This window comes from Melospiza melodia, chromosome 4, assembly GCF_035770615.1.
Source record: "Melospiza melodia melodia isolate bMelMel2 chromosome 4, bMelMel2.pri, whole genome shotgun sequence".
In the NCBI taxonomy this organism is placed as follows: Eukaryota; Metazoa; Chordata; class Aves; order Passeriformes; family Passerellidae; genus Melospiza; species Melospiza melodia.
The window spans coordinates 22,147,635-22,174,882 of record NC_086197.1 but is presented as its reverse complement, the minus strand read 5'-3'; the positions used below and the strand labels follow the sequence as shown (position 1 = coordinate 22,174,882).

Below are 27,248 nucleotides of genomic sequence, written 5' to 3'. Positions count from 1 at the left end.
CGCCCGGCGCGTTCCGGCCCGGCCATGGCGGGAGAGGGCGAGGAGGATCTGGCGGCCTTCGTGGCCCTGCATGGGGCCGCGCTCCGCGCATCGCGGGTCCCCACGCAGTACTGGGAGAGCCTGAGCCGCAAACTGCGCGGAGAGGTGGGTGAGCGGCGCTGGGGCGGCTCCTCACGGGAGAGCCGCGCTGAGGGAGCAGCCCCGGAGGGCAGCCCCGGGCCGGGGGAGAGCGGCGCTGAGGGGGCGGCCCCGAGCCGGGGGAGAGCCGCGCTGAGAGAGCAGCCCCGGAGGGCAGCCCTGGGCCGGGGACAGCCGCGCTGAGGGGGCAGCCCCGAGATGGACAAGCTGCGGCCGTGGCCGTGGCCGTGGAGAGCCGTGCTGAGGGCAGCCCCTGCAGCCCTGGGCGAAGAAGAGAGGAGAGTCCCGGTGTTGCTTAGCAGGGGGACAGCGGGAAAGGCACGGTGCGGGTTGTGTTACCGAGACTGCAGCTCTGGGCTGTAAAAGACGTCAGGTGTATTGTACATATCTGATTTTGTCTTTTTGTTGTCGGCGTGAAGTTTGGAAGCGTTTGGATAGCCTCGTAACTAGCGATACAGTACTGGAGAGAGGTGATGAATCGAAAAAACCACAGGACTGTAGCAGCTTCAAAGAAAAACATTATCTCTGTCCCAGGCAAATGCAGGATAGTGTTCTCAACCCTTCAGCTTTTTATGCTAAAGAGAGTTAAGAAAAAACAGCAACCGTAGTAGTGTTAGACTAAGGATGTGTCATATCTTAATCCATTATGGTTTGCATTGGCTTTTGCCTGATTTTTAATTTTTTTTCCAGTTCAGTTCCACGCAGATCTGCCCTGCGGTCAGTCACTTACAACTGTGCAGAGCTCAGCCAGCTCATGTCATGTGTGCATGAGTTTACCTGGCTTGGGCAGTGCTCTTCAGGTGAAGCTGGCCCCTGGCCCTGAGCTAAAGGGAATGTGGAGGCACAGGCACACTGCAGGGTGGAGTATCCCTTTTCACCTTCGCAGCAACCATCTGCTTGCTTCCTGGAGCTTTGTGGTGAGAAAGGGAAGAGAAACAAAGACAAGAAAATGAGTGATTTTAAACAGATTGTAAAGACACGGGTTGTATTTAGACAGTTTCTTTCTGTTTGCACATCTGCAGCCCAGCCTCAGTGATGAGGAAAGCTGTCTTTGATTTGTGGCAGTAAAGGAACAAGGAGCTGAGGCAGGAAAGAGAGGTAAGCCAAAACCTTTCGTCTGGAGAATTGAGAGGTCTTGAGGGAGACTGGAGGAGCTGACCTGGAGAAGAAGATGTGAGTGAGGTGAATTTCTAGTCCTGGGGAGAGAAAGAGATCTGAGAACTGGAGAAAGCAACTAGTGGTGGTTTGCTGGAAGGCAGGATAAGCAGTGAAGAAATGGCTGAGATGGGGTGAGAAGTTTGAGCTGGTAGTATAGAATGGTAGAGAAGGCGAGGGAACTGCAATTTAACACCCATGTACAGGTAAAGTAATTTCTAATTACCTGAGTGCTTCTTTTCCCCATCTCAGCTCCAAAGTAGGAACAGGAGAAAAGCATTGAAAGTCCTGATATGAGTGTTTATAGTCAGGAAAGGTCTGATTATGTTCCTGCTGCTTTCAGTCTGTTGTGTGGTAGTATTAATAACAGGAATATGTGTTTATTACAGAGAAGATTACTGAAAATCTATACTATCTCAAGCATATGCCCAGCCACAAACTCCTTGTCGAATTACACCCCCCTCAGTAAGTACTCATGCAAGGAACTTGGAGCAGGAATATTGTCACAGACATGTTTTATGAAAAATCCTTTCCTTAGGATATTTTCTCCTGAGAAGCTGAGAGGCCTGAGAAACAAAATGTAAACAATGGTTATCTGCTGCTGTGGAATGCAACAGGTGCCTCTGTGATTGGTCTCATGTGGCTGTTTCTAATGAATGGCCAATCACAGTCCAGCTGTCTGGACTGTCTTGGTCAGTCACAAGCCTTTGTTATCATTCTTTTTCTATTCTTAGGATTTCATCAGAAGGCTAGCTTTCTTGTATTCTTTTAGTATAGTTTTAGTATAATATATATCATAAAATGATAAATCAAGCCTTCTGAAACATGGAGTCAGATCCTCATCTCTTCCCTCTTCCTGGGGCCCCTGGGAGCACCACCCCAGAATATCTGCTGCTCTGCTTAGGTAGGAGGGTATGACAAGGGATGTCCTGGAAGAGGATGGAACAGAAGGCAGTATAGAAAACCCAGAGTTGAGAGCTGTTATGTTTCCACATGCCAGTGTGAAGCTGGAGGTAGCAAACTGAACCTGTGCTGTGACCTAATGCAGGCCTGAGATTTGTGACCTGTGGCTGAGATCCTTGCTTGTTAGCAGCTTTGCTGGGAGGGTGTAACACTGAGAAGGTAGGACAATAGAGTGAGGAGAGATGTTTTTATGGAGGCTGGGATGAGGAAAGGCAGAAGGAAGAAAGCACGTGCCCTAAGGCAGCAGACTGCTCCTGCTGCTTCATTTTACTGGCAGTAGTGGCTGAGCAGGCTCTTCTGTACTGAATGTCCCAGTGTGTGTGGAAAAAGAGACTTAATTATTTCAGTGAGCTTTGGGAGATAAAGCAGGCTGCTCAGAGTGCTTGTCTCTGCTGCTGCAGCTTCTGATTTTTGCCCAGAAGGGTATGGAGAAAATTGGGGTGTCCAGGAAAAGTTATTATGAGGAGTGCTGTGGACTGGGATAACCTCTTGAGGAGGCAGAGACAGAGTCACAGGAGCTGACTTAGAACTGGACTATGCAGAATGGCTGGAGGAGCAGCAGTAAAGAAAGAAAAGGAGGTGAGGGGAAGGGGTGAAATGGTTTTGGGAATCCAGGTAATAAAGTATAACCTAGGGGACAAAACCCCAGGGCAGTGTAGAACATAGGATGAGTTTCCTTGTGACATGTGTTACATGGGAGGAATTTTTCCTTTGTCCTAACCTGTTGCAAAGATTAAAACTTTCTAGCATAGAACTTGAAAAATTTGCATCTATAATAGAGATAAAAATGTCTCTTGCATCAATACCTCTAGAACCCAGCCCAAGCAGCTGTTATTCAACACTGTCACACGTATTTCAACATAGAGAGTGAATACACCCTCCCTCCACTGTGTACACCAAAGCCTGTGAGAAGTGGAGGGTTTGGTTGTTTTTGGGTTTTTTTTTAATTTACCTTGGGATCTGCTGGAGCAGGTTTCCTTCTGAGAGCATTATGTAATTGGATTGCTCATTCAAAACATGGTGTTACTGCTGGGTTGGTAAACCTGCCTTTAGTTATTCGTTTTGCATTTAACATTCAGCATCTGTTGGGAGGAAATTCTTTTTGCGTTTCTGGCAGAAACTTGAAAAATAATATGTATGCACATGTAATCATTCACTATAAGTGCTAAAATTGTGTTTCTAGTGTAGTGGATGTTTCCTATGCTCTTGGATAAGCTGTACAGTATGTTTATAAGCCTGGAAAATACAGTGCCTGCATCTAATTTATTCATAATCTTTTCTTTTTCTATTCCAGCCATCCACTGAGTTATTTTGCAGGCTTCTCTGTATTGCAGGGAGATTTTTGTAGCCCTCAGATGCTGATGGCAAAAGACTGCTTAGAGTTTCATCCCAGTTAGAAATGGAGGCTCTTAATTAATTACCAGAAGGAATGCAGCATGATAATACTGGGAGATTTTATTTTCCAGAGCAGTGGAAGGCAGCCTGTTGCTCAGAGGTTCCCTGTGGCCTTTAAAGCAGTTTGCAGTGTGTCTTAAAAGAAATTGCTAGAGATGCCTGTGTGGTAATTGTCATGACATGTGCCTGCTTTGGTATCAAGTTCTGTGGTTTGCTGGGCTTGGTTGGGTTGGAACTCTACCTGAACATGCAGAGGGAGGGATTTTTTGCCCAAACATGTTTTGCTTGCAAGCAGTTGTGCCACTGGAATGTGTTGGTGCTTTTTTGCTGTCTAGAAGTTAGTGGTTGCACTGGTGGAATACTTGATGTGAGCTCTCCCTGTTCTGCTTCAAGCCAGAGATTACTTTTCAGATTGGTGGTGTGATGTTATCCAGCTGGTTTTTGCTTAAGGAGCTTACTTAAGATTCCCTTAATGGAGCTGCTGTGTTAATAGGTTCAGTGTGACAGCCTGGCTCAGAGGGAGGGAGGAAGAGAGGACACACAAAACTGTCTGTGTATCCACACTGACAACGAGGTGCTTCTGCCAAACCCATCAGTGAACTGCTGAACTGCTTGTATTATCAACTATGAGTTTAAAAAACAGCAAAACCCTCACAAAAAAACACTGATTAAGGTGGTCTTGAGCTGCTGCTGCTATGAGAAGTGTGATTTGCTTTGGGTGAGGTGTACACATAGTTCACTTTTAGGTGGTTATAAATTCTCTAGAAGAAATTTTTCATTAAGCATAATTCTGTAAAGGTATTAAAATTGGAGATTTTTTGCTAAATGCAACTGCTACAGCCTCATGTATCTGATAATTTGTCAGAGGGAAAGACCAAACTTTGGCTTAGGGCATTCGGAATACCTTCATTTTTCAGTCTTGAGATGATATTAAATACAAAAAAATAAAAATATAAATGCAACAGCTTCCCCTTAGTGTTGTGGAGAAACTCGATATTCACTGCGGGTGTTTGGTAAACGGGTGGAGCCTGTCCTGAGAGGAGGCTGAAGCTGAGTCAGCCATGGCTGGCCTCCTGTCCCTCTCAAACTCCTCAAGACAAAAGCCAAGCGTGGAAAACACACACAGGGCCACGATGCAGCACATGCCAAGTGGCTCCCACTTACACTTTCCATTTTCTGATGGCTCCCACTCACTTGTCTGTCGCTTCTCTGCTGGCTAAGGAGGTTGTTGAGGGTGGCCCTTGATCCAGGCAGGAGCACTGAAGTGTCACTTCAGGGAAGAGAGGAACGTGTTTGCTGGCACGCTGGTTTGCTGGCACGCTGCTTTTGCTGGGATTAGCATTTGTGCCCTAAACCTGACCAGGGAGCTCACCCAGCTGGGAGCCAATCTGACAAAAAGTAGTTGTGAGCACAGGGCAGGGCTCTTCCTTTTGCTGGGACCTGCCTGCAGCTACATGAATTTCAATAACTACAAATTTTCAAGGCAACCATGCAGAGACTTTAAAAAGCATTGATAGCTACTATTAGAACAGCAAGAGGTTTTGATACTGCTTACTACTGAGTATTGTTATCCTTTTCTAGCAACTGGAAAACTAGAAATAAATTGGAACTGCTATTTTGATACCTGCTGAAGTGAAAGAAACCGAGTTTCTGATTTTATTCTTTTTTAAATATGTGCAGCTTTAATGTCTAGTAAGTTTGTTTGGAGAGTAATTTTCTTTACCCTAAAAAGATATATGTATTAACCAACATACTGTTAGCATCTCCTTAGCATTTAGCTAAGAAGCTGTGTGCTAAGAAGCTGTTAGCTAATAACAGCTAATAGCTGTTAGCTATTGTTAGCATCTGGAAGGCATCACTGCCCATGGCAGCAGGGATGGAACCAAGATGATCTTTTAAGGGCCCTTCTAACCCAAGACATTCTATGATTTTTTATCCAACATGGCCCCCTCCCATTTGCTTTCACCATGCCAAAGGAAAATACCATCCCCTGTTCCTCAGAAGGGAATTTCAGATACTTCTCCCCTTGGATCTGATCTGTGAACTGTGGCTTAAGATGAGAAGTAGCTGTTGCTGTCCTGCTGACTTTCTCCCTGTAATGGTGGACACTCCCTCTTTGAGCAACTGGCTGCTTTTTCTAGGTGCCCTTTCTTCATAGTTGTGGAGCTGATTTCATCACCTTCCCGTTGAGGCTTAGCAAAAATAATTGTCCTGTAGAAACACTCGCCTGAACAAATGAAAGCTTGTTGCTGCCACTGGCATTTTACAGCTAAGAAGTTGTCAATATATAGAAGTAATGATTTTCAATAATGTGGTATTGCAGGCTGTGTGTTGAACCATTGCAGGTTTGGAGTGTTGAACCAGTAACTTGAGAGCTCACACTTTAGACCTTTCTCCTTCCCTGCTACTTTTTAGTCATATTAGATTGAGGCAAATCATCTGTCTGCCCATGCCTGGTTTATTAGGTAGTATGTGAGTGATTCTAGCAAAATAATTCTCTCTGAAAAATTTCAACAGTCTTTGGAGGCTTCACCTATTTTTGTCTTCCTAAAAGCATATGTTCATTTTGAAATTATGGCAGTTGTCAGCAGGGTCTTAGTTCTGCCAGATATGCAAGCCCACTGTTTGGGAAGGGAGCCCTGTGTGGTGACTGCCCTCATTTCTCTATGTTCTAGATGGAGTCGTTCATCCAGAGTGGGCAAGAATGTAAACAAACCCCTTTCAGCACCTTAGTAGACATAAGTGTATGAAACTTAATTTTATATATAGCAGTATAAGGAATCTCCCAATTTACCTGGGGGTGAGTGAGCACTGATAGTTCCTTTAATAGGGAAAGAAGAGAGAGAAGCAGGCTGAGATTTTTTAACTGGTTCAGAACTCAATTGGGAAAAGCTCTTTTTCTTCAGGGACCTTAATGTACTTTAGTATGGTGGTGGAGCCTGGGTAACACTCGGTTTTGCAGGTCTGAAATTACTGATTTTAGCAAAGGTTGAGCAAGGGTATTCTGTTTTCAGCCTCTAAAATTTTTATTGAGATGTTAAACTGATAGACAATCATTAGTAGACCTGCTGCTGCCAAAGAAACCAACAAAGCTTCCTGCCAGTATTGACTAAAGAAACTTCCCAAACAAACAGCTCTGTTAAAATGTGAAAGAATAAATACTGTTGTTCATTAATCTCTTAGGTTAAAAATGCCATCAGATTACAGGGAAGAAATGTCTGCAGGTGTCTCATTGTGCATATCAGAGTTCTATCTTATCCAGTTGCATGATATTTTCTGCACTTTCCATCTCAGATATTTGATGCTGGTGACTACTTTGGAATAATGCAAGTAGAAGAGGTGGATGACGAGGAAGAAGTTGATGAAGAAATGGAAGAAGAATTTAAAAAGAAACCAAATCCTGGAAATGAACCTTGTTTCAAAGTTATTGTAACAAATGAGAATGGACTTCAGGCCTCTAATCCCAATAGGTGAGTTGTGTTTTTGAAAATATTGTTCAGTCTTTGAGTAGTGTGAAACCCTAAAATAATGGTGACTTGCCTTGAGACTTGTTGGAACCTATTCAGAAATCCTCTTTTCCACCTCTAAGACATAGCTGCATGTTTGAGGAAAGATGCATGCTATGAAGCACCCCTTGCAAAGGGTACTGGGAGCACAAATATCTTAATGTGGTTCCTTTTTAAATCATGCAGGAAGATACTTAGAAGTTGGTTTTTAGTAAACTCAGGGAGAAAATAAGGAAAAGGCAACTTTGAAATTATTTCTGCAAAAATAAAGCAAACCTTTGTATCTGCAAGACTGTGTGCCTGTGGAAAAAAAAACTAAAGAAATACTTGTGATCTCCTCATGCCAAGAAGGTACTCACAGTAATGTTCTGTGGGCTTCCATTTCCTTCAGTTGGCTGAAATATAATTCAAGAGTGGTCATGTGCATGTGTGTGGAATTTAATATATTAAATTACTGTTCTCTTGCTAACAATCAGCTTATCTGTCATGAGTGTAAGACTAGGAAGCATGTATAAGACTAATATAAAGTTGTGTAAGAAACAACTTCATATTATAGTTCTGCTTTTTGTGTTCTTACTGGTTTCAGATATAGAACAGGGTATTTGTCATACATTAATAAAAAAAGCAGTGAGATGAAGTCATCTCTGCTGGAGATCTAAGTTCAGTTCTGCTCAGTTCTGTAAAACTTCTGTGAGACCATTCATACTTTTTAGATCTTTGGTAAACATGCAAAATATAAAAAATTAAATTAAGCTTGATGAGTAAAACCAACAAAGATTCATAGGTATGTGCCTTTATACCCCTGCCTTAACCTAAGTAATCGCCTTTCTAAATCTGAGAATACACTTGATAATTCAAGTTCAGAACCAGCTCCTGTGATAATCTTGGGCTTCTTTGCAGCATTCAGGTGTTTGAATGTGGGAGCAGAGCACCACCACACCTGTTTGCTAACATTTTGAAAGAGCTTGACCTTAGCATTCTCTGGAGTCTTTAATTTTAAAATTAAGTGAGGTTTCATGTGTGTGTGGAATCTGGGATACAATAGTTGTTCAACCATATTTGCCCTATGTGACAGCTAACATGTTTTTAGCTTCCTGAAATGTAGGTGTTGTGGAGGGTATTTTGTGTGTTGTGGGGATTTTGCTAGCAAGTAGAGTTGAGATTTTGCTCTGTAATTGTTCAGTCAGGTGATATCACCAAAATGTGAAGAACCTTCTGTTTGAAAAACTGTGGTTTTTTCTAAAAGTCATGCAGCCTAAGCAAGGATTAAACTTGTCAAGGGAAACTGTGCCAGATATGTATGGTTTTATTTTAGGTTAGATTGTAATTTTTTTAAGCAATGCAATTTTTTAAAAAATTAATTTGGTGACACACCCTACCCCTACCCAAAGAAAAAAAAAGACAAAACAAATGGAAACAATCAAAATTTACTGCTCATTTTCTTTTAATAGCACATACAGGCTTCTAATGATCAGACTTCTCCACCTGGCTTTACAGATGACAGTAGATATCACAAATCCTGTGGCTAACAAGTAATTTTTCAAAAGAGTGTATTGTTTTCCTGGTTAAGGCAAGAATGTCAGGTTGTTGCAGTAGAGTTCCTAGTGATAAAAAGGGAAGGCATTTGTGTTCTTGGCTTTTAAAGGGAATAAACTCATAAACTGAGTGCCTGTTCTTTATCTGCTCCTCATTTTCATGGAAATGCTCACTAATAAGTTTTCTCACCATAAGTTTGCTCACCATAAGCTCTCTAGAGCAAAACCAGAGTGTAAATTACTGCTGGAAAGTTGCTCCTGCAATGCCCCAGTGTGTGCTCAGGGAGTGACTTAGTGACTAAGAGCCCATTAGCTATCACACCATCTCCAGGGAAAGGCAGCATTTGTTCAGAGCATGTGTGTGCCTGTGTGTGTGTGAGTGTGAGCCCTGGGTGTAACCCCACCCGGGCTGTGGTGCCACCCCAACTCTCCTGCAGCGTGTTCCTCGTGGACCACGCCTGGACGTTCCGCGCGGAGCACGCGCGGCAGCAGCTGCGCCAGGTGCCCGGCCTGCTGCACAGGATGGCCAACCTCATGGGCATCGCCTTCCACGGAGAGATCCCCGACGAGGGCAGCATCCAGCACGTGCTGCAGGAGATGTGGAAGTACAGCCAGACCTACCAGCTCTCTCAAGGGGTAAGACTGTGCGGGATGCTAAAAATTTTGGGGTGGATATGTTCCAATACATAAATATTAGCAAAGATCCTTACAGGTGTTCTTTGTCATTGGAAGGAGAGCAGATGCTGCTTTTAGGGTGTGTGGGTAAGACCACACAAGGTCACCCTGCCCTCTGTAGTCCTTCAGCACTGTGCAAACGTGTCTTGAGCCTTCAAATGCCTCAAGTGCACGTGTGCCATTTTTGAGGGAATACAGCCCTTGGGGTGCAGGTGAAAACCCAATTGTACCATTTGCATTGGAGCTCCAATGTTTTTTTGAGTCTTTTGAATTAAAAAGGAGGAAGATGAATTCTTTGGCCTCAGCCCTATGCAGAATGGGCAGGGCTAGCCCTGAGAAGTGAGAGCATGAGGAGACTGCCCCTGTTAGCTCAGGGTCTTGAGATTGTTCTCTGGACTGGTCATCTTTATCATTTAAGCTCAAATTTAACTCACAGTAGAATCAGGTCTGAAATCCCTGAGAAGGGGATTCAGTGTGACTTTTTCCTTAAATGAAAGAGAAATCTGAACAGTATCTCTGAGTCTTTCTATCCTATCTCTTTGTTTCTCAATTTGTCATGAATAACTTGTGAGTGAAATGGCATTATCTGTGTTACTACTTGAAAAGTGATTTTCCAAAAGACAATTAATTCATCCCGTAGCTGAACTTGTCTTCTGTTCACTTTTCTAGGAAATATCTCAAGTCTACTCTCTCTGCTCCATTTCTGCCTCCATAAAAAGGCCACATTAGTGCTACCAAGCAATTTAAAGTTTATTCTCTCATTCAGGATTTTTTTGTGATGAGTGTTGCAGGAAGGGGGCACTTTGACGATGCAGCCTCCACACTTGCAGCCAGCTGTTGTTGCAGGTGGCAGTGTTGCTCTCCTTCACACTTAAACTTCACACACTTTTTAGCTGATTGATTCTGAGAGAAACTGAAGGAAAACTAATCCTACCAAGCAGCCTTCTGCTGGTTTAGCTGTCTTAAGCAGCTGGTTTGGTTCAGGGAAAGTGGGTCTGGTAGGCAATAGCAGTAGCACAAGAAAGAGGAGGCTGAAGCAGGAATCTGAGAAGTGGTGTAGGAGTGCTGCCAGTGCCTCTGTCTCATGGAGCTTTTCCTGCAGTCCATGTGTGCGAGATGTCCCCCTCTGTTTATTCATGCAGACTGCAGAGGAGAAGGTTCCTGTCTGGTACATCATGGATGAATTTGGATCACGCATTCAGCATTCAGACCAGCCAAGTTTTGCAGCAGCACCTCTGTTTTATATGCCTCAACAAATTGCTTACACGATTCTCTGGCCTTTGAGAGACCTTGAAACTGGTGGTGAGTGTGTGTTTGAGGAGCTGGGGTTTTCTTTAAAGTTTGGAATAGAAAATGGGCCAGTTCTTACAAAATCATTGAACATTTCACAGTAGAACAAATGTTTCAAGACCAAAATGGCTGCATTCTTGTAACACTGTCAAATATAAAAGTTCTCTTTGTCTAATATTTCTGTATTTTAGGATACAGACCTTTTAGCAGTCCAAAAATGTTGCTATTGACAGAGAATTTAAATCTTGCATCACTACCTTAGTGAAACTGCAGATTCAGTCATCTGAGGGATTAAAAAAAAATCCCTTAAAATCTGTGTTTGTAGCTTTGAGTCGGAAAGTCAGGCTCTGAAAGTTGGGAAACACCAGGCTAATGATTTATTCCTGTAATCTTAATCAGGGGCCACCCTCTGCCTCCATCACGTGAAGATAAACATCCTAAATAATACTTCTTTTATCATGTTTCATTAATTATCTCTAATTTTTCATTGAAATAACAAAAGTTGTGCTGGTATTGACTGTGCAGCTGTCATTTGAAGATTTTCAGTGGGAAATGAAAGGCAGTTCCTAAAGGTTCTCCTGGTTTTGGTGCAGATGAGGTCACTCGTGATTACGCTCACGGGGAGACGGATCGCCTGATCAGGAAGTGTGTTTTGTTACCCTGGCTGCCTGAAGTGTTGGATGTCAGCTCTTCCACTCCAGAGCCACCAGATGAGCATTACCAGGTATGATTTTAACAGGTTAATTCCATATTGTAGGTCTTTTAAGATGAGGCAGAGTCTAGAAAAGCATTGCAGGAATTCTGATTTTGCTTCTTTTTAAAGACTGATTCAAAGGACACCTATTAAAATAAAAAAACAATTCAATGCACAGTGAGACAAGAAGTGTCTTATATGTAATATTTAAGTATTTAAATACTGAGCAACATAAACAAGTTTTAATATTTTATTGCTGTATTGCATGGCTGTTTTTATAAGCACACCACAAGGTACTTCATATGAGGCATCCATCTTCCAGGTAGATGTTTGATACATTGCCTAATAGGCTTATTGATTGAATTTCTTATTGTAGCATTGCTGTTCAGTCTTGCATTACAGAAAGATTTGTTTTATTATTGTAAGATAAGTTTAATTTTTCAGACTGGATGCTGGGCTGTGTTGTGGTTTAGAACTAATAAATACTGGAGCAGAAACATTTTTAAGTTGATGGCACTCTTCTAAAGTACTGATTCAGTTTGTTTCCTTTCTAATAAACGTTTGGGATATTTTAAGGATGTGAAATGAATGTTTGGAATCTCTTTGTCATGAACAATGTCTACATAAGATTGACTTATTAGAAAAATGAGAAAACTGATACCTATGAGGATGCTACTGGCTACTAATAGCATTCAAAATACAGCTTCTAAACCCCAACCCTGTGTTTCTTTATGGTGGATGAGAGGCAGAAAATGCTCTATCCAGCTTGTTATTAACAATATCTAGTCAGAAGTGAAGTTAACCTGCTTCTGCTAGGTAAAGTTGTGCACTCATAATAGCTGGGCTGTCTTGTAACCTAAGGCAGATGGATTGGTTGTGATTTTGCATTTTTGGAAGAGCTGTACTTTGCAGTAACAGAGGAACAGCAATGCACCCAGAGTTTGTCTTATATGTATTCTGTTGGCAAAAGAGCCTTGGTCTCAGAAAAGGCAACTTTTGCATGTTTTAATTCTGTTTTGGTATGATCGAGTCAAGTTAAGGAGCTGTGTGGCAAACAAGTCCAGAATCCTCCTTTACCACTCTACCTTAAAAACATCTTTTCAAGGTAGCTTTCTTTTTAAACTGCCTCTGCCACTCAGCTGTTGAGGGGAGATGAGAGCTCTACTGATGCTAGAACCAACCAACAGAGCTTTCATTTACTGCTAGACATTCTAGAGTGAAAGAAAGTCTCAGCTAGTGACAAACCAGTGAGGAGTGGCTCAGGGCATTCCACATCCCTAGACACCAAAGGTGACACAGCTAGAGAGAGATACAGCTAGATACAGCTAGAAAGGTGATACAGCTAGAAAGAGATACCATGTTGCTGACAGTTCTCATTATATGTAAAATAATCCCAGTTGCTGTGACAACTCAGCAACATTTTGGCTTAACTTTTTGATACCTGTTTTTTATTCTGTTACCCAATTCTGGTTTCCAACACGGACCACAAAGGCTGTAACTAACATGATGGGGCACTGATTGCAGAAGCAAGTGTCAGGGGAGGGAGCTTCTAATGGAATGTCTGGGATGAAGGAAGTATCTCATGGGACTAGGGAGATTTCAACAGCTCCCTGGGTTTGAGCTGCAAAAAACACAGTAATGCATCCTCTGGTACTGTTCTGAGAGTTGTAATCTTCTCACCTTAAAAGTACAGGCTCCTTTCTTTTTCTGGAGTGACTGCAACCATTATTTTGTATTTGTTCCTGCCCAGTCTGGATATTTCATGTAGAGCAGTGAATTCATGTTACTGCTTCTGTGTCAGGGGTTTAGTCATCATCTTTTGAACTGCTATTTTTATGAAGCTGTCAGAGCTAAACTACCTTTCATATTTCTATCTCAGAATAGATAATTTTTAGGTAATCTCTCACAAGTTTTCAGAAGGTGGTGTCTAAGATCTTTGATTACCATTGTGGTTTTGTCTGTCTTTCCACTTATGCAGGATTTTATTGCTATACCAACCTTAAAGGTAAAGAAGTGCATATGTGGCTGGACAGACACCTCACTGCAATTTATGACAGTCTGGATCAGCTGGAACTCAAAGAGCTGTTGCACAGCAGCAGCTGCTTTTCTTTCTCAAGATGTACTTCTCCTGTCCCAGAGTTTCTGAGAGCTGCTTCCTTTTGCAGAGCATCAGCAGGGATGCAGAAGTGCATTTCCTTTTAGCAGTCAGAGGGGGGCTGTACAGGATGGAGAGAGACATTGCAGGCATGGCTACTGCTGAGGACTGCAAAAAACGTTTTGCTCATTTTCACAGGAGCAGAATTGGCTTCCAACGTCCTATAATTTTTTTTGTCATCTGTAACAAAGTATCACAACTAAATGGTCAGTCTTCCATTTTGTTGGAAATACAACAACTTTGTCTTCTATTGCATATGGTTGGCTGTGATTTGAGGAATTTTTTTTCATGTTTAGGAGACAAGAATTTCTCAGGGTCATTCAGCAGTGTTGGTGTGCTCTGGTCTTGAAGCCTTATTTCTTACTCCTTTTTTGAAGCCTTATTTCTTACTCCTTTTTACTGTTAGGATTTCCTTCTACCTCTGTTCTTGTACTGATTTTTTTTTTTCTGAACAACATAGTACACAACATAATGGAATTGTAACTTTGCTGAAATTCACTTGCACCAAAGAGAATGGAATAAGATATGCAATGGACTTTTTCATTCTGCCTGGAATTAACTTTTTGTGGTTTTCTGTTTTCTAGGCAATTTTAGCAGAAAACAAGGAAAAACTTCCTGTAGCGATCAATCCACCAGTTTATGCCAAAGACAAAGTTTTCAAGTACGTATCCACAAACAAAATGTTTTCTTACCACCATTATGTGCAGTAATTGCAGTGTTTCAGGCTGAACAGCCTTTTCCATCTTTGAACTGAGGCAAGTTAAAGGTGGGTTTATATGGAGCCACTTGCCTAAAATTCTGACTTACTAGTTACTGCTCTTGGATTTATTCTTTAAAGTGAATGAATTGTCACTTATATAATTTCTAAAAAATAAATTTAGTTTGGTTTTTTGTTTCTTTTTTTTTAGTAAGTGCCACCTTCTGGTGAAAGAAAAGTTGCATCATGTTTTAACACTAAGTTACACAGTGTTGTTTTCTCTAAGAATGATTTAAGGTGTAGAAGAGGCACTAAAGACTTGTCTTCTGCATTATAGCATGTATGGCCACAGGGGTTGCTCTATGCTATGTGAATATATAGTAGACTATTCCCCTTGTTCAGATGGCATTACCAAACAAGAATCCTATAAAAACCTGGCATGTTTTAAATTGGGCATGTGCTTACTACAAAAATGAGCTGTATGCTGTCAAACCATTTCAGAAGAAAGCTGGAAGAACATTGCAAAGATAAGGGATTTTTTTGAGCAAAAACAGTGGTGCTGCATGGCCAGGCTGCCTTGTTACTGGTTTTATTCCAGAACAAACCATTGCTTAGCATGTGCTGTGAGTTGCTCTCTGGGGTGTTTGTGGTCTGACACTGGGATCACAGTTCTTGCTTGAAACCTTTTGCTTAAATGCTAAAGTTGCACCAAAATGTATTTGGTAGGTGTACTCATACACCAGCTTCTTGTGTTGATTTGTTACTCCCTAGATGAAGTTTACTTGAGGAGAACTACTGAGAATCAGAAGTCACTTCTTGTGGAGAGGCCAGTGGTAGTCAAGGTTTCATTTGTAGTTGAAATCTCTGGTTACATGACTGTGAGGATAAGCAAAAGCTGATACTTTTCATCTGATGTCCTCAGATACAGGAGTCAAAGGCAGAGGCATTCTGATAGAGGCAGAAAGCAATACTTAGGTTGTTGGGAAACACATATTTATCACTGCTTACCTCTTTAGTTTGTATCTTACATTTCAAATGAATGGCACTCACATTAGGCAGGGAAGGAGCGGGAAGCACATGAAATTATTCCTGCTTTTCCTCTAAGAAATTTAATCCACACCCAGTCAATGTACTCTTAAGGGCTTCCCTCCCTTTTCCTTTATCTTGTTCATATCTGGACAGGAGGCTGTAAGGTCTCTCTCAGCTCTGAATTTTGTGTACTAATGTTCCTCCACAGGTAGAGCAGCATCTCAGAGTCCAGATGACTGAGTGGGAGCTGCAGCCTTCCAGTGCTCTTGGCTTTCCCTAAAGGTTTTAGGGCTGTCACCCTGGGCAGACAGATGGGAACATGTGGAGCAGGCTAGATGGGTGTAGCCTGTTAATAATGTTTGTGCTCTCCTGTGTATTGCTGCTTTTTTAGGGGATTCAGAAGAAATTTAGGCTGCAAAGTTTAGAACCTGGAACAAACTCTTAGCATCTTGTATCCAAGCAGAGTTAAGACAGAGAGTGGAAGATCAAATAAATGTTTAACCTGAGCTCTAAAAAGCAGGGGAGTGAGTACAAGTAGTTTGATAGAGCAAATTTATAGGTTTAATTAGGGCTTGTAGCATAATAACTGCTGCCCTGGGGAGATTGTTCTATCCAGCTGTGCTGATTGCTGAATGGAAAAAAAGAATCTAAGAACTAAATGCTTCAAAGACAGATTTATTAGGGAAAGTCTTTCCAGTTGGTGTTGGGCTTGATCATCTCTGTTTCTTTTGATCTTCTCTTTCATGTTTCTTTTCAGCTACATCAGTTACTGTTTTAAAACGTCCAAAGAGCTGTTATGAGACAACTCTTTGTTTTGGTTGGTCTTGTCAGCTCTGTGCTGTGGGAGTTGATTCTCATAACTGCTTCTTAGTTTTAGATATTAAAAGTTTCAAGTTAAGTAAAATCTAAACATATTTATCTTACTTGTATAATTTCACTGAATGTCATCTTTAATCCCAGAGTTCATAGCATCCCTACCAGGACTTCAGTGAGACCAGGGGAAAAAACTTCAGGGGAAAAGACCCATCATTTGGGAGGCATGGTTAGCTGGCTTCATTAGTTCAGTGTGCCACTGATACTGGACTGAAAGGTCCAGAATAGCTTGGCTGATAACACAGGATTGCAGTTGAGGTGTTCTGCCCTCTGCCAAAGCCACAGTGGGACTTGGTGCATTCCTCACCTGTCTGTATCTTTTTGTGGCATTATCAGTGTATTACCTTAGAACAAATGAAATTGCTTTATTGCCTCTCTAATCTTAACCTCCCTCATCTTATTGCAATGATGTTCTTGCACTTAAAGCTAAATTGAGCTCCCCTATTTCTTTTGTGCTGCATTTTAAGCAAGTCTTCAAATATGTAATCCTGACTGCTCTGGGACAGGATGGTGACTTGTAGGGTGTGTTTGTAAAGAACCAGTTTGGCATTTTCTGAACAACTTCAATTTTAGTACTTCCTGTGCTGCATGTGTTCTTTCTTGCCTATTTGTGTGTAGATTTTGGGTGCTTCAGGACTTTGTTACAGCATTTTATAATTGGCCTTTTATCTTTAGGTCACCACTTTGATTTCCTCTTGCTCCAGCAAGGACTAACAGTTGCTCCAAACCAGTGGATGTTAGGGGAGCTTGTGGGTTTGGCAGCACTTGTAGTGGATCCAGTACATTTGGTATTACACTTTCCCCTTGTGTGCAGACTTACAAGGAGAAGCCAAGAAGCCACAAATTGCAGGAAGAAGTGCTACTGGGACTCTGTGGAAATACTAATTTTGTTCTCTTGCAACAGTGAGGAAGGACTGGTGGCTTCTTTCAACAGGCTGATTCCCTTCATCCAGAGTGAAGTCAGCTCTCTCAGTTACAGGCTTCAGCAAAAATAGTATAAATATTGTAATATCTCACACATGGAGCTATGCAAAGCACCTTACATACTTTGCTTTTTAAAGAATTTTTTTCCCCCTGTGACTGGGCTATTTCTGCAGTTCATCTTTTTAGAGAAGTTAGAGAAGTGTCTCTCAGGGGAATATATTTTCCAGTTGGTTAGTAGTGGAGGAGGAGAGGAAAGTTCTACAACTGATAAGAATAGATCTGGAGAGAAGGAAGAATAGAGTAGTTTCTCATGGAAAAAATTAGTGTCTTTTTATTCTGTTCAAATGTTTCCTTACCATGAGAATGATGTAAAAAACAGTCTTGCTTTTTGAGTTAACATGCTGAATTCTGAATTAAGTGGCCTCACTTAAAGCTATAAGTCATCAAAATAACCATTATTTCTTTCTGCTTATTTTAGCATCCAAGTCACTGGTTTTATTTGAGAGGGAAGTTTCCTAAGCTACACAACAATTTACCTCATTCTTAGTTACATTCTGAAATGTATGTGAGGTTTGGGTTGGTGTTTTGTATGATTTTAAATGAGGTTGAGAGGGAATTTGTATCAAGCTTTTCAAAGTTTTCTGTATTCCCAGCATATACCTAAGGTACCTACTTTCATATGTTTGGGTTATTTCGAGTTCTGAACAAACAAAAATAATCTTCTGCAGCTACAGAATTAAGCTGACAAGATTTCCTATGACTTTCTTTCATGTGGGTGACAGCAAGTTGATTTTTAGAGCTCTTTCAGGAGTGAAGGCATTCACAAGGCCACTCTTATTTCTGGATATTTCATGTAGAACAGTGAATTCATGTTACTGCTTCTGTGTCAGGGGTTTAGTCATCATCTTCTGAACTGTTATTTTTATGAAGCTGTCATCTCTATCTCAAAATAGATAATTTTTAGGTAATCTCTCGCAAGTTTTTTATCTATCCCACTTCAATTTATGTTGTTTGTGTGAATCAAGAAGAGATTGTCACAGAGAGTGTATACGAGAGTGTATACAGGAAAAACATAAAAGTTTTTTTTCTATTCAAGCATTAGTTGATCAGTTTCAGGAACTAAACTGACATTTTTCTTCTTTTGTGTGCTTCTTTCTTCTAGGGTTTTCACAGACATTCCTCAAGTTCTCAACAGCCTGACACATCCCCGTTTTGTATTCACAGACAACGAGGGAGAGGCAGACATCCTCTACAACTTCTCACACTTCAAAGACTATAGGTTAATTAATTATAGGATTCATTATTCCCCTGATAATACTTCTTTTGAAATTTCTTTGCTGTAAAAACTGTGTTCCCAAAGGCCTCCCCAGCGTTCCCCCTTCACCAAGCACTTGTTTGCGTTGTAGGAAGCTGAGTGAGGAGAGGCCTGAGGTAATGGTGAATCAGTTCCCATGTGAGAACCTCCTGACTGTCAAAGACTGCCTGGCATCCATTGCCAGACGAGCTGGAGGACCAGATGGGCCCAGGTGGTTGCCTCGGACTTTTAACCTCGAGACAGAATTGCCTCAGTTCATCAGCTGCTTCCAGCAACGTGACAGAAGGTGACTTGTGTTTCTTTTTCCCCAGGTTTTGTCTTGTCTTGATCTCACTTTCCTCAAAGACCAGGAGCCCACATTTTGGTTTTGGCAGCTGTTGCACTACCATGATTTAGCTCTTGCTGCATTTATATTCAAGTGAATTTTACCTCAAAAGTGTGGAGACTTTTTAGGTTTTTATTTTAGGTAAAAGTAATTCAGCAATGCAGTTTGAAACCCAGAAACTTTGCTGTGATTTGAATACATAGTTGAAGTCCTTGGCTCTTTTCCTAGTCAGGATCTTGCCTCTTGTGTTTAACAGATATACAGAACCTCAAAATGTGTTTGCAACAAATGTGGGATTTTATTTCAAGGGAACAGTAGCAGTTGTTCTTGCACTTAAGCCGGAATGGAAAATGCTTAAAGTACTTGGGTTCTGTAAGGTTATGAAAGTAAAATTAGTGTTAGACTGGAGCAGTTGTGGAGCTTTAGGGTTTTAAATCCACACTTCTGCTGGTGCAGCTCCCTTGGGTGGAAATTATGGTTTCTCTTCTTGTGAGACAGAGAGAGAGCATTAGCTACTGCTCTGTCTGGCATGGAGTACTGTGGTTGAAAGGTTGCTGCTTTGGTGATGCCTGTTTTTTACGGTGACACCTGCCAGGTGTTTCATTTGGCCATTATTTGCTATACATAATGTCTTATGGACTGGCATTGACCAGGAGAGAGCACATCTGCCACGTGTCCCTTTGGTTTAATTCCTTTTCAGCATCAAGGACAGACCGTGCATGCAGTGTGTATGTAAATTTAGTGGGAAGGAGGTGGTAGGGATTTTCAAACAAACAAAACAGAAGTTAAATGCTATCTTTAGCTCACTTTATGATACTTTAATAGTTTGAGGAAAGGACGTCAAGCATCACCCTGTCCTGACTTGAAAAGATAGGTGGAAAGACCAGCATATTGCTGGATTTTCTCAAGCATATCTCAGAATGTTGCCCCAGGAGGTGTCTGGAGGCTAGAAAGTGAGACAATGGTGGTGTGGTTTTATTTTCCTGTAGTGTGAGCTGCTGATCATCTGTGTGGTTTTTTCGCAAAGAGATGAGTTCTGGTGTCATTTAATGTGAATGATTTTGAGGTGTCAGTAGGGACCAACTTGGAAAATTGCACACTACCCTGCCAGAGTGTTCTCAGGCTCCTGGCAGAACAATTCCACACTGTGACTTGCTTGTGCATGTTCATGGTGATGCTGTTGATGGGTTGTTTTCCCCTTTTGATGGAGTCAGATGCAGTGGAAGGAAATAAACAGTGAGACCGAGTTAGGCCCTAACTTAAAAAAAAAAAAAATTGTACAAGGTACCATTGCCTTTTCTCTCCCTTATTCCTAAAACCTACTCCTCCCAGCTGTCAGCAGAAGTCTTAATTCTTGCAGTGTAGCCCACAGCTTTCTAAAGTATTTTTTCAGGAGAAGACATGTACCCAGCCAAATGGATATTTAGCCGGATGAATGAGGTGGATACTTACAGGTATTACTCTCTAACTTTCTCTCCCAGAGGAGAAGATAATCACTGGATATGCAAACCATGGAACCTGGCCAGAAGCCTGGATACCCACATCACCAACAACCTGAACAGTATCATCAGGCACAGGGAAAGCAGCCCAAAGGTGAGAGGGCATGGTTTTGAATGGGATTTAAAAAGCAGAGCTGAAAAAACTGCTTCATAGAACGAGGTCTGAAAATACAAAGGAAATTTATTCTTCAAAATACATATGCTGGCCATAAGCATACAGTTCAGAATAGATTCAGTGGCAAATTGGTAAACTCCAATTGTTGCAGAGATAAACTCAGAGCCTCATGTTGCCTTATGTAAAGAATAAAACTTGCCCTGGCTGTAGTTAGCATTGCTCATCAATTTGGGAACATGATTGCTTCTGTCCCCTGGTTGGTGTTATTGCTCAGTGGCACAAAGGGCCACCCTTGCCAACAGGAGATGAATTATGGAGCTTTTTACAGGGAGCCTGTGACATCCACCTGTACCTCACTGTGTGTGAGCTCTGGAGCCCGCTTCAGAACCATTTTTTGGTGACGTGTGGACTGCATGTGTTTTCTGGGGTACAGAAATGCACACAGAATTGCTTCATAATTGTTGCAAAACAGCAAAGTCACCAGTTAGAAATCTGTGATTTTTACAAATGAGAACATCCTAGCCTCCATGTTTCCACACCCTGTAGTCAGAGTGTGACCAAAAACAACCTAGTCTATTTGTGCACCTTTCTGAGGAAAAGCTGAAATGCAGCCAGGGCTGCCCTAAGTCACTGAGGTGCAGGGACACTTGCATTTCACCTGAGCTGTCCCTGTGCTGTGCTGTAGGTGTGTGACACTAGCATTTCACCTGAGCTGTGCTGTGCTGCAGGTGTGTGACACTAGCATTTCACCCGAGCTGTCCCTGTGCTATGCTGCAGGTGTGTGACACTAGCATTTCACCTGAGCTGTCCCTGTGCTGTGCTGTAGGTGTGTGACACTAGCATTTCACCCGAGCTGTCCCTGTGCTGTGCTGCAGGTGTGTGACACTAGCATTTCACCTGAGCTGTCCCTGTGCTGTGCTGCAGGTGTGTGACACTAGCATTTCACCTGAGCTGTGCTGTGCTGCAGGTGTGTGACACTAGCATTTCACCCGAGCTGTCCCTGTGCTGCAGGTGTGTGACACTAGCATTTCACCTGAGCTGTCCCTGTGCTGTAGGTGTGTGACACTAGCATTTCACCTGAGCTGTGCTGTGCTGCAGGTGTGTGACACTAGCATTTCACCTGAGCTGTCCCTGTGCTGTAGGTGTGTGACACTAGCATTTCACCCGAGCTGTGCTGTGCTGCAGGTGTGTGACACTAGCATTTCACCCGAGCTGTGCTGTGCTGCAGGTGGTGTGCAAGTACATCGAGGAGCCGGTGCTGTTTGAGCGCGAGGACGTGGGGCAGGTGAAGTTCGACGTGCGCTACGTGGTGCTGCTGCGCTCGGTGCAGCCGCTGCGGCTCTACAGCTACGACGTGTTCTGGCTGCGCTTCTCCAACAGGTGCTGCCCTCCCCTCGCAGGCTGCACTGCTGACACAGAGCCCTTCAACTGAGGAGTTGTTCTGTTCCTTAGGGTGTTCTCGCTTGATGACTTGGATGACTACGAGAAGCATTTCACCGTCATGAATTACGCTCCTGGTGTGACGTTGAAACAGGTGAGCAAACTGCCCAAAACACTCCCTCGCCTTTCTGTTGGTAGAAAATCTTCTGGTGTTTGCTGTTAGCAAATAGTCTGTTTCACATCCACTTCAACAGGGTGTTCAAAATACCTAAAGTCCTAAGCAAATACTTTCCTAGACTCTTTCCCCTCTTTGCCCCAGTCACCTGTGGTTATCTAAAGTAATACAAACCTATGTTCTGAATGGAATCCACATTGAGAGAGACAATAAAAGAACTATAAAAAACAACACCTTGTCATTGTCAAAGCCTTAGTGTGATCTTTTACAAGAAATCCTGGAACAAGGAAGGTATTCAGGAGCTGTCTTAATTCCCTTGTTCTCTACTTGCATTTGTATGAATAGCAAATATATTTGATGCTCTGTTCTCTTGTCATTCCTGACCAAGTCAGCCTTTGATGTTACTGAACTGTTTTAGGTGCACTGTGAAGACTTTATTCCTCTGTTTGAAAAACAATATCCTGAATATCCTTGGACAACAGTACAAGTAAGTCAGCAACTCATCTTTCTCATGTAAATTATGTGGTTTGGGTTTTTTATACTCAACAAACCAGCATTTCCAGAAGTCTTGGGTTGTTAGGATTTTTTTTCTTAGAAGACATATTTCATGTGTGTCACAAAGGAGATCATATGTTAATCTTTACTTCAAACTGTGTAATTTGCCCTCAAATACTTGATTGTTAGAGGATTGTATTTTTAATTTGAAAATTTTACTTCATGATCACACTGTGATAATTTTTTATGTTGGACGTAGCAATACAGCCAGTCCTGACTACTCTCAAGCAGAGTTTTCTGCTGCTGCCCCACCTTCTCTGTGTTAGAAGCCTTGCCAGGGCCCTGTCCCTGCTCCTTGCACAGATGACTTTTCACAAGAGCACAGATGGCTCTCTCATACCATGGCATCTCTTTACTGTAAAAAGGAAGCTACAAATACTACAGTTCCATAAAACATGCAGAAAGGCACATGAGGGCCCTCTCATTGATTTTCATTTTTCCTGTGATTTGTGCTTGAAAGAAAAAGCTGAATGTGAAGAGCTACTTCAGAAACATGCACAAAACGGAATTCTTTCATTCTTCCATATTTATTAGGAGCTGGAAGAAACAGAGTGAATGATAGCTGAGCCTTTATATGTGCATATTCATTCAAAAGTGCATAAATTTCCAACTGTGACTTGATTTCCTAGATTAATTCACATTTGTTTTAACTAGATCCTTGTATACTCAGACTATGACAGGGTTTAAAATAGTCTGAAAGAGACTACAAGGGGTGTAAAAATACACCCTGTAGGCTACTCAAAGTAGTACAGTGTACAGAAAATAGAGGGAATGATTCACTGCAGCATAAATTCAATGCTAAAACTCACATCTCTGTGTTCTTCCTGGTTTATATCATTTCCAGATTGGATATCTGACTGTTTTTCAAAATACCTATGTAATACATTCTTCAAATTTCTATGTCCCCCCCCACCTTTCTTAGGGGTATAAATGGGTAGAAGATTTTTCATTGCAGAACAGAACAAAACAAAGCAAGACTACAACTGAATGGGCAGGAAAAAAATCAGGAATTTCACAATTGTACTGCTGGTCTTCACAGAACTCTCCTAGGTTTTCTTTTTCCCCTCCTCTACACATAAGTGCAATACTTGGCATAATGCCTGAGAAGGGGGTTAATTCTAATGTTAAATGCACTATTTTTAGGATTTCCATAGTATTCGTTGGCTCTCCAGAAAAGTCCATGGATGTTGCCTGGTGCTTTCTTTGTGTTGGCATTAGGTCTAAATGCACATTTGGAAGCCAGTACTGTGCAGATTTTCACCTGTTGTGTAGTGCAATTGATACAAACCCTTTCAAACACTGCATGAAGTGATTAGAAACATGTGTTGGTTTTATGGAAGCTCACTGCTCATTCAGAATTCACTGCTTTTTCTGTTATTAGGCAAGTATTTTTAAGGCATTTGCTGAATTGTTCCAAGTTGCTACATCTAAGCCTGCCCCTCTTGGCATCTGCGATTATCCATCTTCAAGAGCAATATATGCCATTGACTTGATGCTTAAGTGGGACACCAGCAGAGATGGTGAGAAGCTCTTTATTTGAGTGTTGAATTGTTTATGTTTGTGGACCTTTTCAGAAGTCTGTTCTCTGTGCCTCCCACTGACACCTGAATTTGCAAATTTGTGGGGAAAGCATCTGCCATGCTGCTTAACAGGAGTGATGCAGCTGCCAGCTGCTGGGCTGCATCCTTGTTTCCCTGCTGCTGTTGTTCTCTGTTTGGAGAAAAACAGAGCAAAACAACAGGGGGGTGGGGGACGGGACCAAAAGAATTCAATCAAACCACCACACACACAAAAACCCCAAACAAATGTCTGAAATACCCAACTCTCTATGAAATTCTTGGAGACATCTAATTGCCTGTGGCTTCCAAGCTTGGAGCAGTGTTCGGTGCACAGTGACTTACTGTGACAGGGAAGGGACCACATTCACCATTTCAGTGCTGTTGATGTCCTCGGGGCTGACATTCAGCTGTTACCAGTCTCTGCAAGAGCACATGAGTGAGGCTGCTTCATGTTAGTGCCACAGCACGGCTGCCTACCTGAAGCCTTTCTTCCAGGCAGCTGTGGAGGATGGAGGACTGGTTGCAAAGTCTGCCAGACAGAATAGTCTGTTGTCTCACTAGGAGGCTCAGAAATGTTCTGTAAATGTCCCTGACTCAGACATGTGTTCCTTGTAGAAGTAAAAAAGTAGCAGAGGCACCAAGACCCCAGGGAGTATTGAAAAGAGCTGAGCACACTCTCTTTGTGTGGTACTGGGTTCTCTGGGACACAGGAGAAGTTGCTTGCCTGTGCCCATTTGCCTGCCAGAGCAATTAGGTGGTGTGTGTTGGGTGTGCGCCCCATGGCCGCTGCTGCAGGGACTGATGCTGTGAAGATTGAGTTGCTTCATGTAGGGACATGATTGAGAAACAGGAGATATAAAATGGAGCCTTTGCTGCTGAGATGAGGTGGAGCAAGTGTTGAATGTGCTTTGCTAGGTCCATACTGGATCCTGTTTCACCTGTCCCAGAGGTGTCCTGAATAGGATAAGCAGAGCAGCTCACAAACGTTACTGGATTGAGGACAACTACTGCAGTAAAAGAACCAGCCTCACGTTACATGCCTGGCTGAACATGAGCTGCACAGGTCCCTGGCCTTTAGAAAGTGAGGGGTGGTGCCAGTGGCAATGCTGTAAAGCTGTGGGCAGCCTGTGGACAAAGAGATTTGTTGCTCCTGTGCAAAGCACAGTAGGATTCACTTATCCATCAGAAGGATTCACTTATCCATTTCCTAACTTAACAATCTCAACACCAGACGTTAAACAAAATCCTTTGGTTTTCTCTGCACAGAATGCATTTGATTCAGAACTGATGAAGTTTTAAAAGAAAATTAAATTTCCTGACTTCCTTTAGGAGTGGTATGAAGTGGCAAATGGGGGTGGCTGCAGTTAAAGGAACAGGACTGCTAAATATCTAGGAGGTTTAAAGAAAGCAAGGCTTGTACTGAAATGTGAAAGGAGAAGCAGAGTTTTCTTGAAGATGTTTGAGACTGACAAGCAAAACAGCTGATTCGGGGAGATCATATTGAATGGCTGCAAATTTTCATTCCAGAGGAGGCATTGAATTAGCACAGTAGTTCCAGAATCTGTTGGATAATTGTCCTCTGGATAATCATGGTAGAACATACTTCTGTCCCTCCAATAAAAAACAACCCACTGAAACAAAAACACCCTGCTGGCTTGGCAGTTTGGGTCACAAAAGATGCTTTTTCCAATAGTTTTCTATAATTTCTGGATTAAAGAAAAATAGTGATTTCGGATCTCTGTAGAGTTTGTATTAAGCAGCAATGTTTGTGTTTGCCTTGACAGGGAAAAGAATTATGCAGCCTCAGATCTTGGAGGTGAACTTTAATCCTGACTGTGACAGAGCCTGCAAATACCACCCTACCTTTTTTAATGATGTCTTCAGCACCTTATTTCTGGATGAAACAGACAACTGCCATGTGACACGCATTGTCTAACCACAGGAGATTTGACTCCATCAGTTTCCTTGTCAGATATGCTTAAGAGCAGGATTTTTATTTCAGTTCTATGAGCTGCTGATGCAACTGTTTTTCTGTACTGATCACCAGGGGAAAAAAAATTGTCTCAGAAGAATATGCCATATACTGTATTGATAATCCCTTTGTCTGCATTGTCCTCGTCTTGCTTTTGTTCTTTCTGTAAAACATAGCTCTGTGTTGACAAAGTGTCTTGTTTATTGAATATTGGAGACTTCAGAGTAGGATTTGTTTTTCAGGTAGCCTGATTGCTTGCTTGCTGGGAAACATTGCACAAGTTCCTTGTGTCAACATTAAAACTATAATTTACTGAATCATGTTGGGGTTTGTATATCTCTTTCTTATCTACCCCTGCTATACAAAGATCTAAAACATTCTGGTGGGTGGGAAATCATAATAGTAATAAATAGGGTATTTCAGTGCAGTGAACTATGGGGTTAATGGGACTAAAGATTTTATGGATCATCCCATTTTCCTTATTTAAAAAGAGAGAAAACAACCCACAGCATTTAGGAAGCTTGTTCTGATGGCAGTAATCCTTAGCCTGCCCCTTAAAGAAACCAGATTTTTGAGGATGTGAGCAGGAGGCAATGTCTGGAGCAGCACAGGAATGCAGAAACGTAAAAGAATTAAAGGAATTTTGACAACTGCTAGAAGCCCAAACAGTCTTGGGACTTTGAAGTTTAGGGCATAAGAGAGAGGCATTTGGCAGTGGGTTGCCCATTTGAAATGAATCATTCCTACTCTTTCCTCAAATCAGAGTCACTTGGCTGAAATTTAGCTATTGTATGTGCAAGCTGCAAAAAATTCTGCTGCCTGCCATGACATATATATTGTTTGGGTAGGAATTACTTAAGCTAGTTTGCAGCAATTATGATGTGCTCGAGAGGAAAGTACAACTATAAAATTGTGTAAGAGTTCTAAACCTTGCTTCCAGCTTGCAAACATGCAGTGCATTGTCCATCATGATCAGGAACATGAAGGAATATTTGAGGCTATTTCAGGCTGATCTGCAGGAACCTGCTTTGTTCCACTGACTGGAGCATAGGCTGGAGAAATAAACTTGGGAAAATTCAGTGCTGTGGAGGTGGGGCAGAAGGGAGAGCAGGATTGCACATCCAGAAGTGATGCTCACACTGTGCTGGCCTGCTGCTCAGGGGAACCCCAACTGGTTTGGGCTCCTTACTTAAATTTGATCAAAGAAATGTTGTGATTGGGTTCTCACAGTTTCTTTACAGTTGCTTGAATTTCCTGGTTTGTCTTGGCCATTGCAAAGGAGGAGATGAGATGAAGGGGCTGTCTTTGAGGCTGTAGCATCCTT

The 27,248-nt window shown here is 42.1% G+C and overlaps 1 protein-coding gene across 2 annotated transcripts; it reads left to right on the top strand.

Annotated features, from left to right (window-relative positions):
• On the top strand, positions 1-26,241 carry TTLL12 (tubulin tyrosine ligase like 12). 2 transcript variants are annotated; one of them, XM_063154257.1, is made up of 15 exons: positions 48-144; positions 1,161-1,236; positions 6,946-7,121; positions 9,130-9,328; positions 10,510-10,669; positions 11,251-11,381; positions 14,091-14,167; positions 18,192-18,308; positions 18,436-18,630; positions 20,151-20,262; positions 21,512-21,663; positions 21,736-21,817; positions 22,257-22,325; positions 23,775-23,913; positions 25,737-26,241. In XM_063154257.1, the coding sequence occupies exons 3-15, from the start codon at positions 6,976-6,978 to the stop codon at positions 25,886-25,888; spliced, it is 1,731 nt and encodes a 576-aa protein (XP_063010327.1). In that variant the 5' UTR covers positions 48-144; positions 1,161-1,236; positions 6,946-6,975; the 3' UTR covers positions 25,889-26,241. The 2 variants fall into 2 exon arrangements, with proteins under 2 accessions (XP_063010326.1, XP_063010327.1); XM_063154256.1 differs by lacking the exon at positions 1,161-1,236 and having other exon boundaries at positions 1-144.
• The last annotated feature ends 1,007 nt before the right edge of the window (positions 26,242-27,248 follow it).

Coding starts and splice junctions, on each gene's coding strand:
- TTLL12 (XM_063154256.1), top strand. CDS start 25: ATGGCGGGAGAGGGCGAGGAGGATCTGGCGGCCTTCGTGGCCCTGCAT. Junction 145..6,945: donor GCCGCAAACTGCGCGGAGAG/GTGGGTGAGCGG, acceptor TTTCCATCTCAG/ATATTTGATGCTGGTGACTA. Junction 21,818..22,256: donor CTGGTGTGACGTTGAAACAG/GTGAGCAAACTG, acceptor GAACTGTTTTAG/GTGCACTGTGAAGACTTTAT.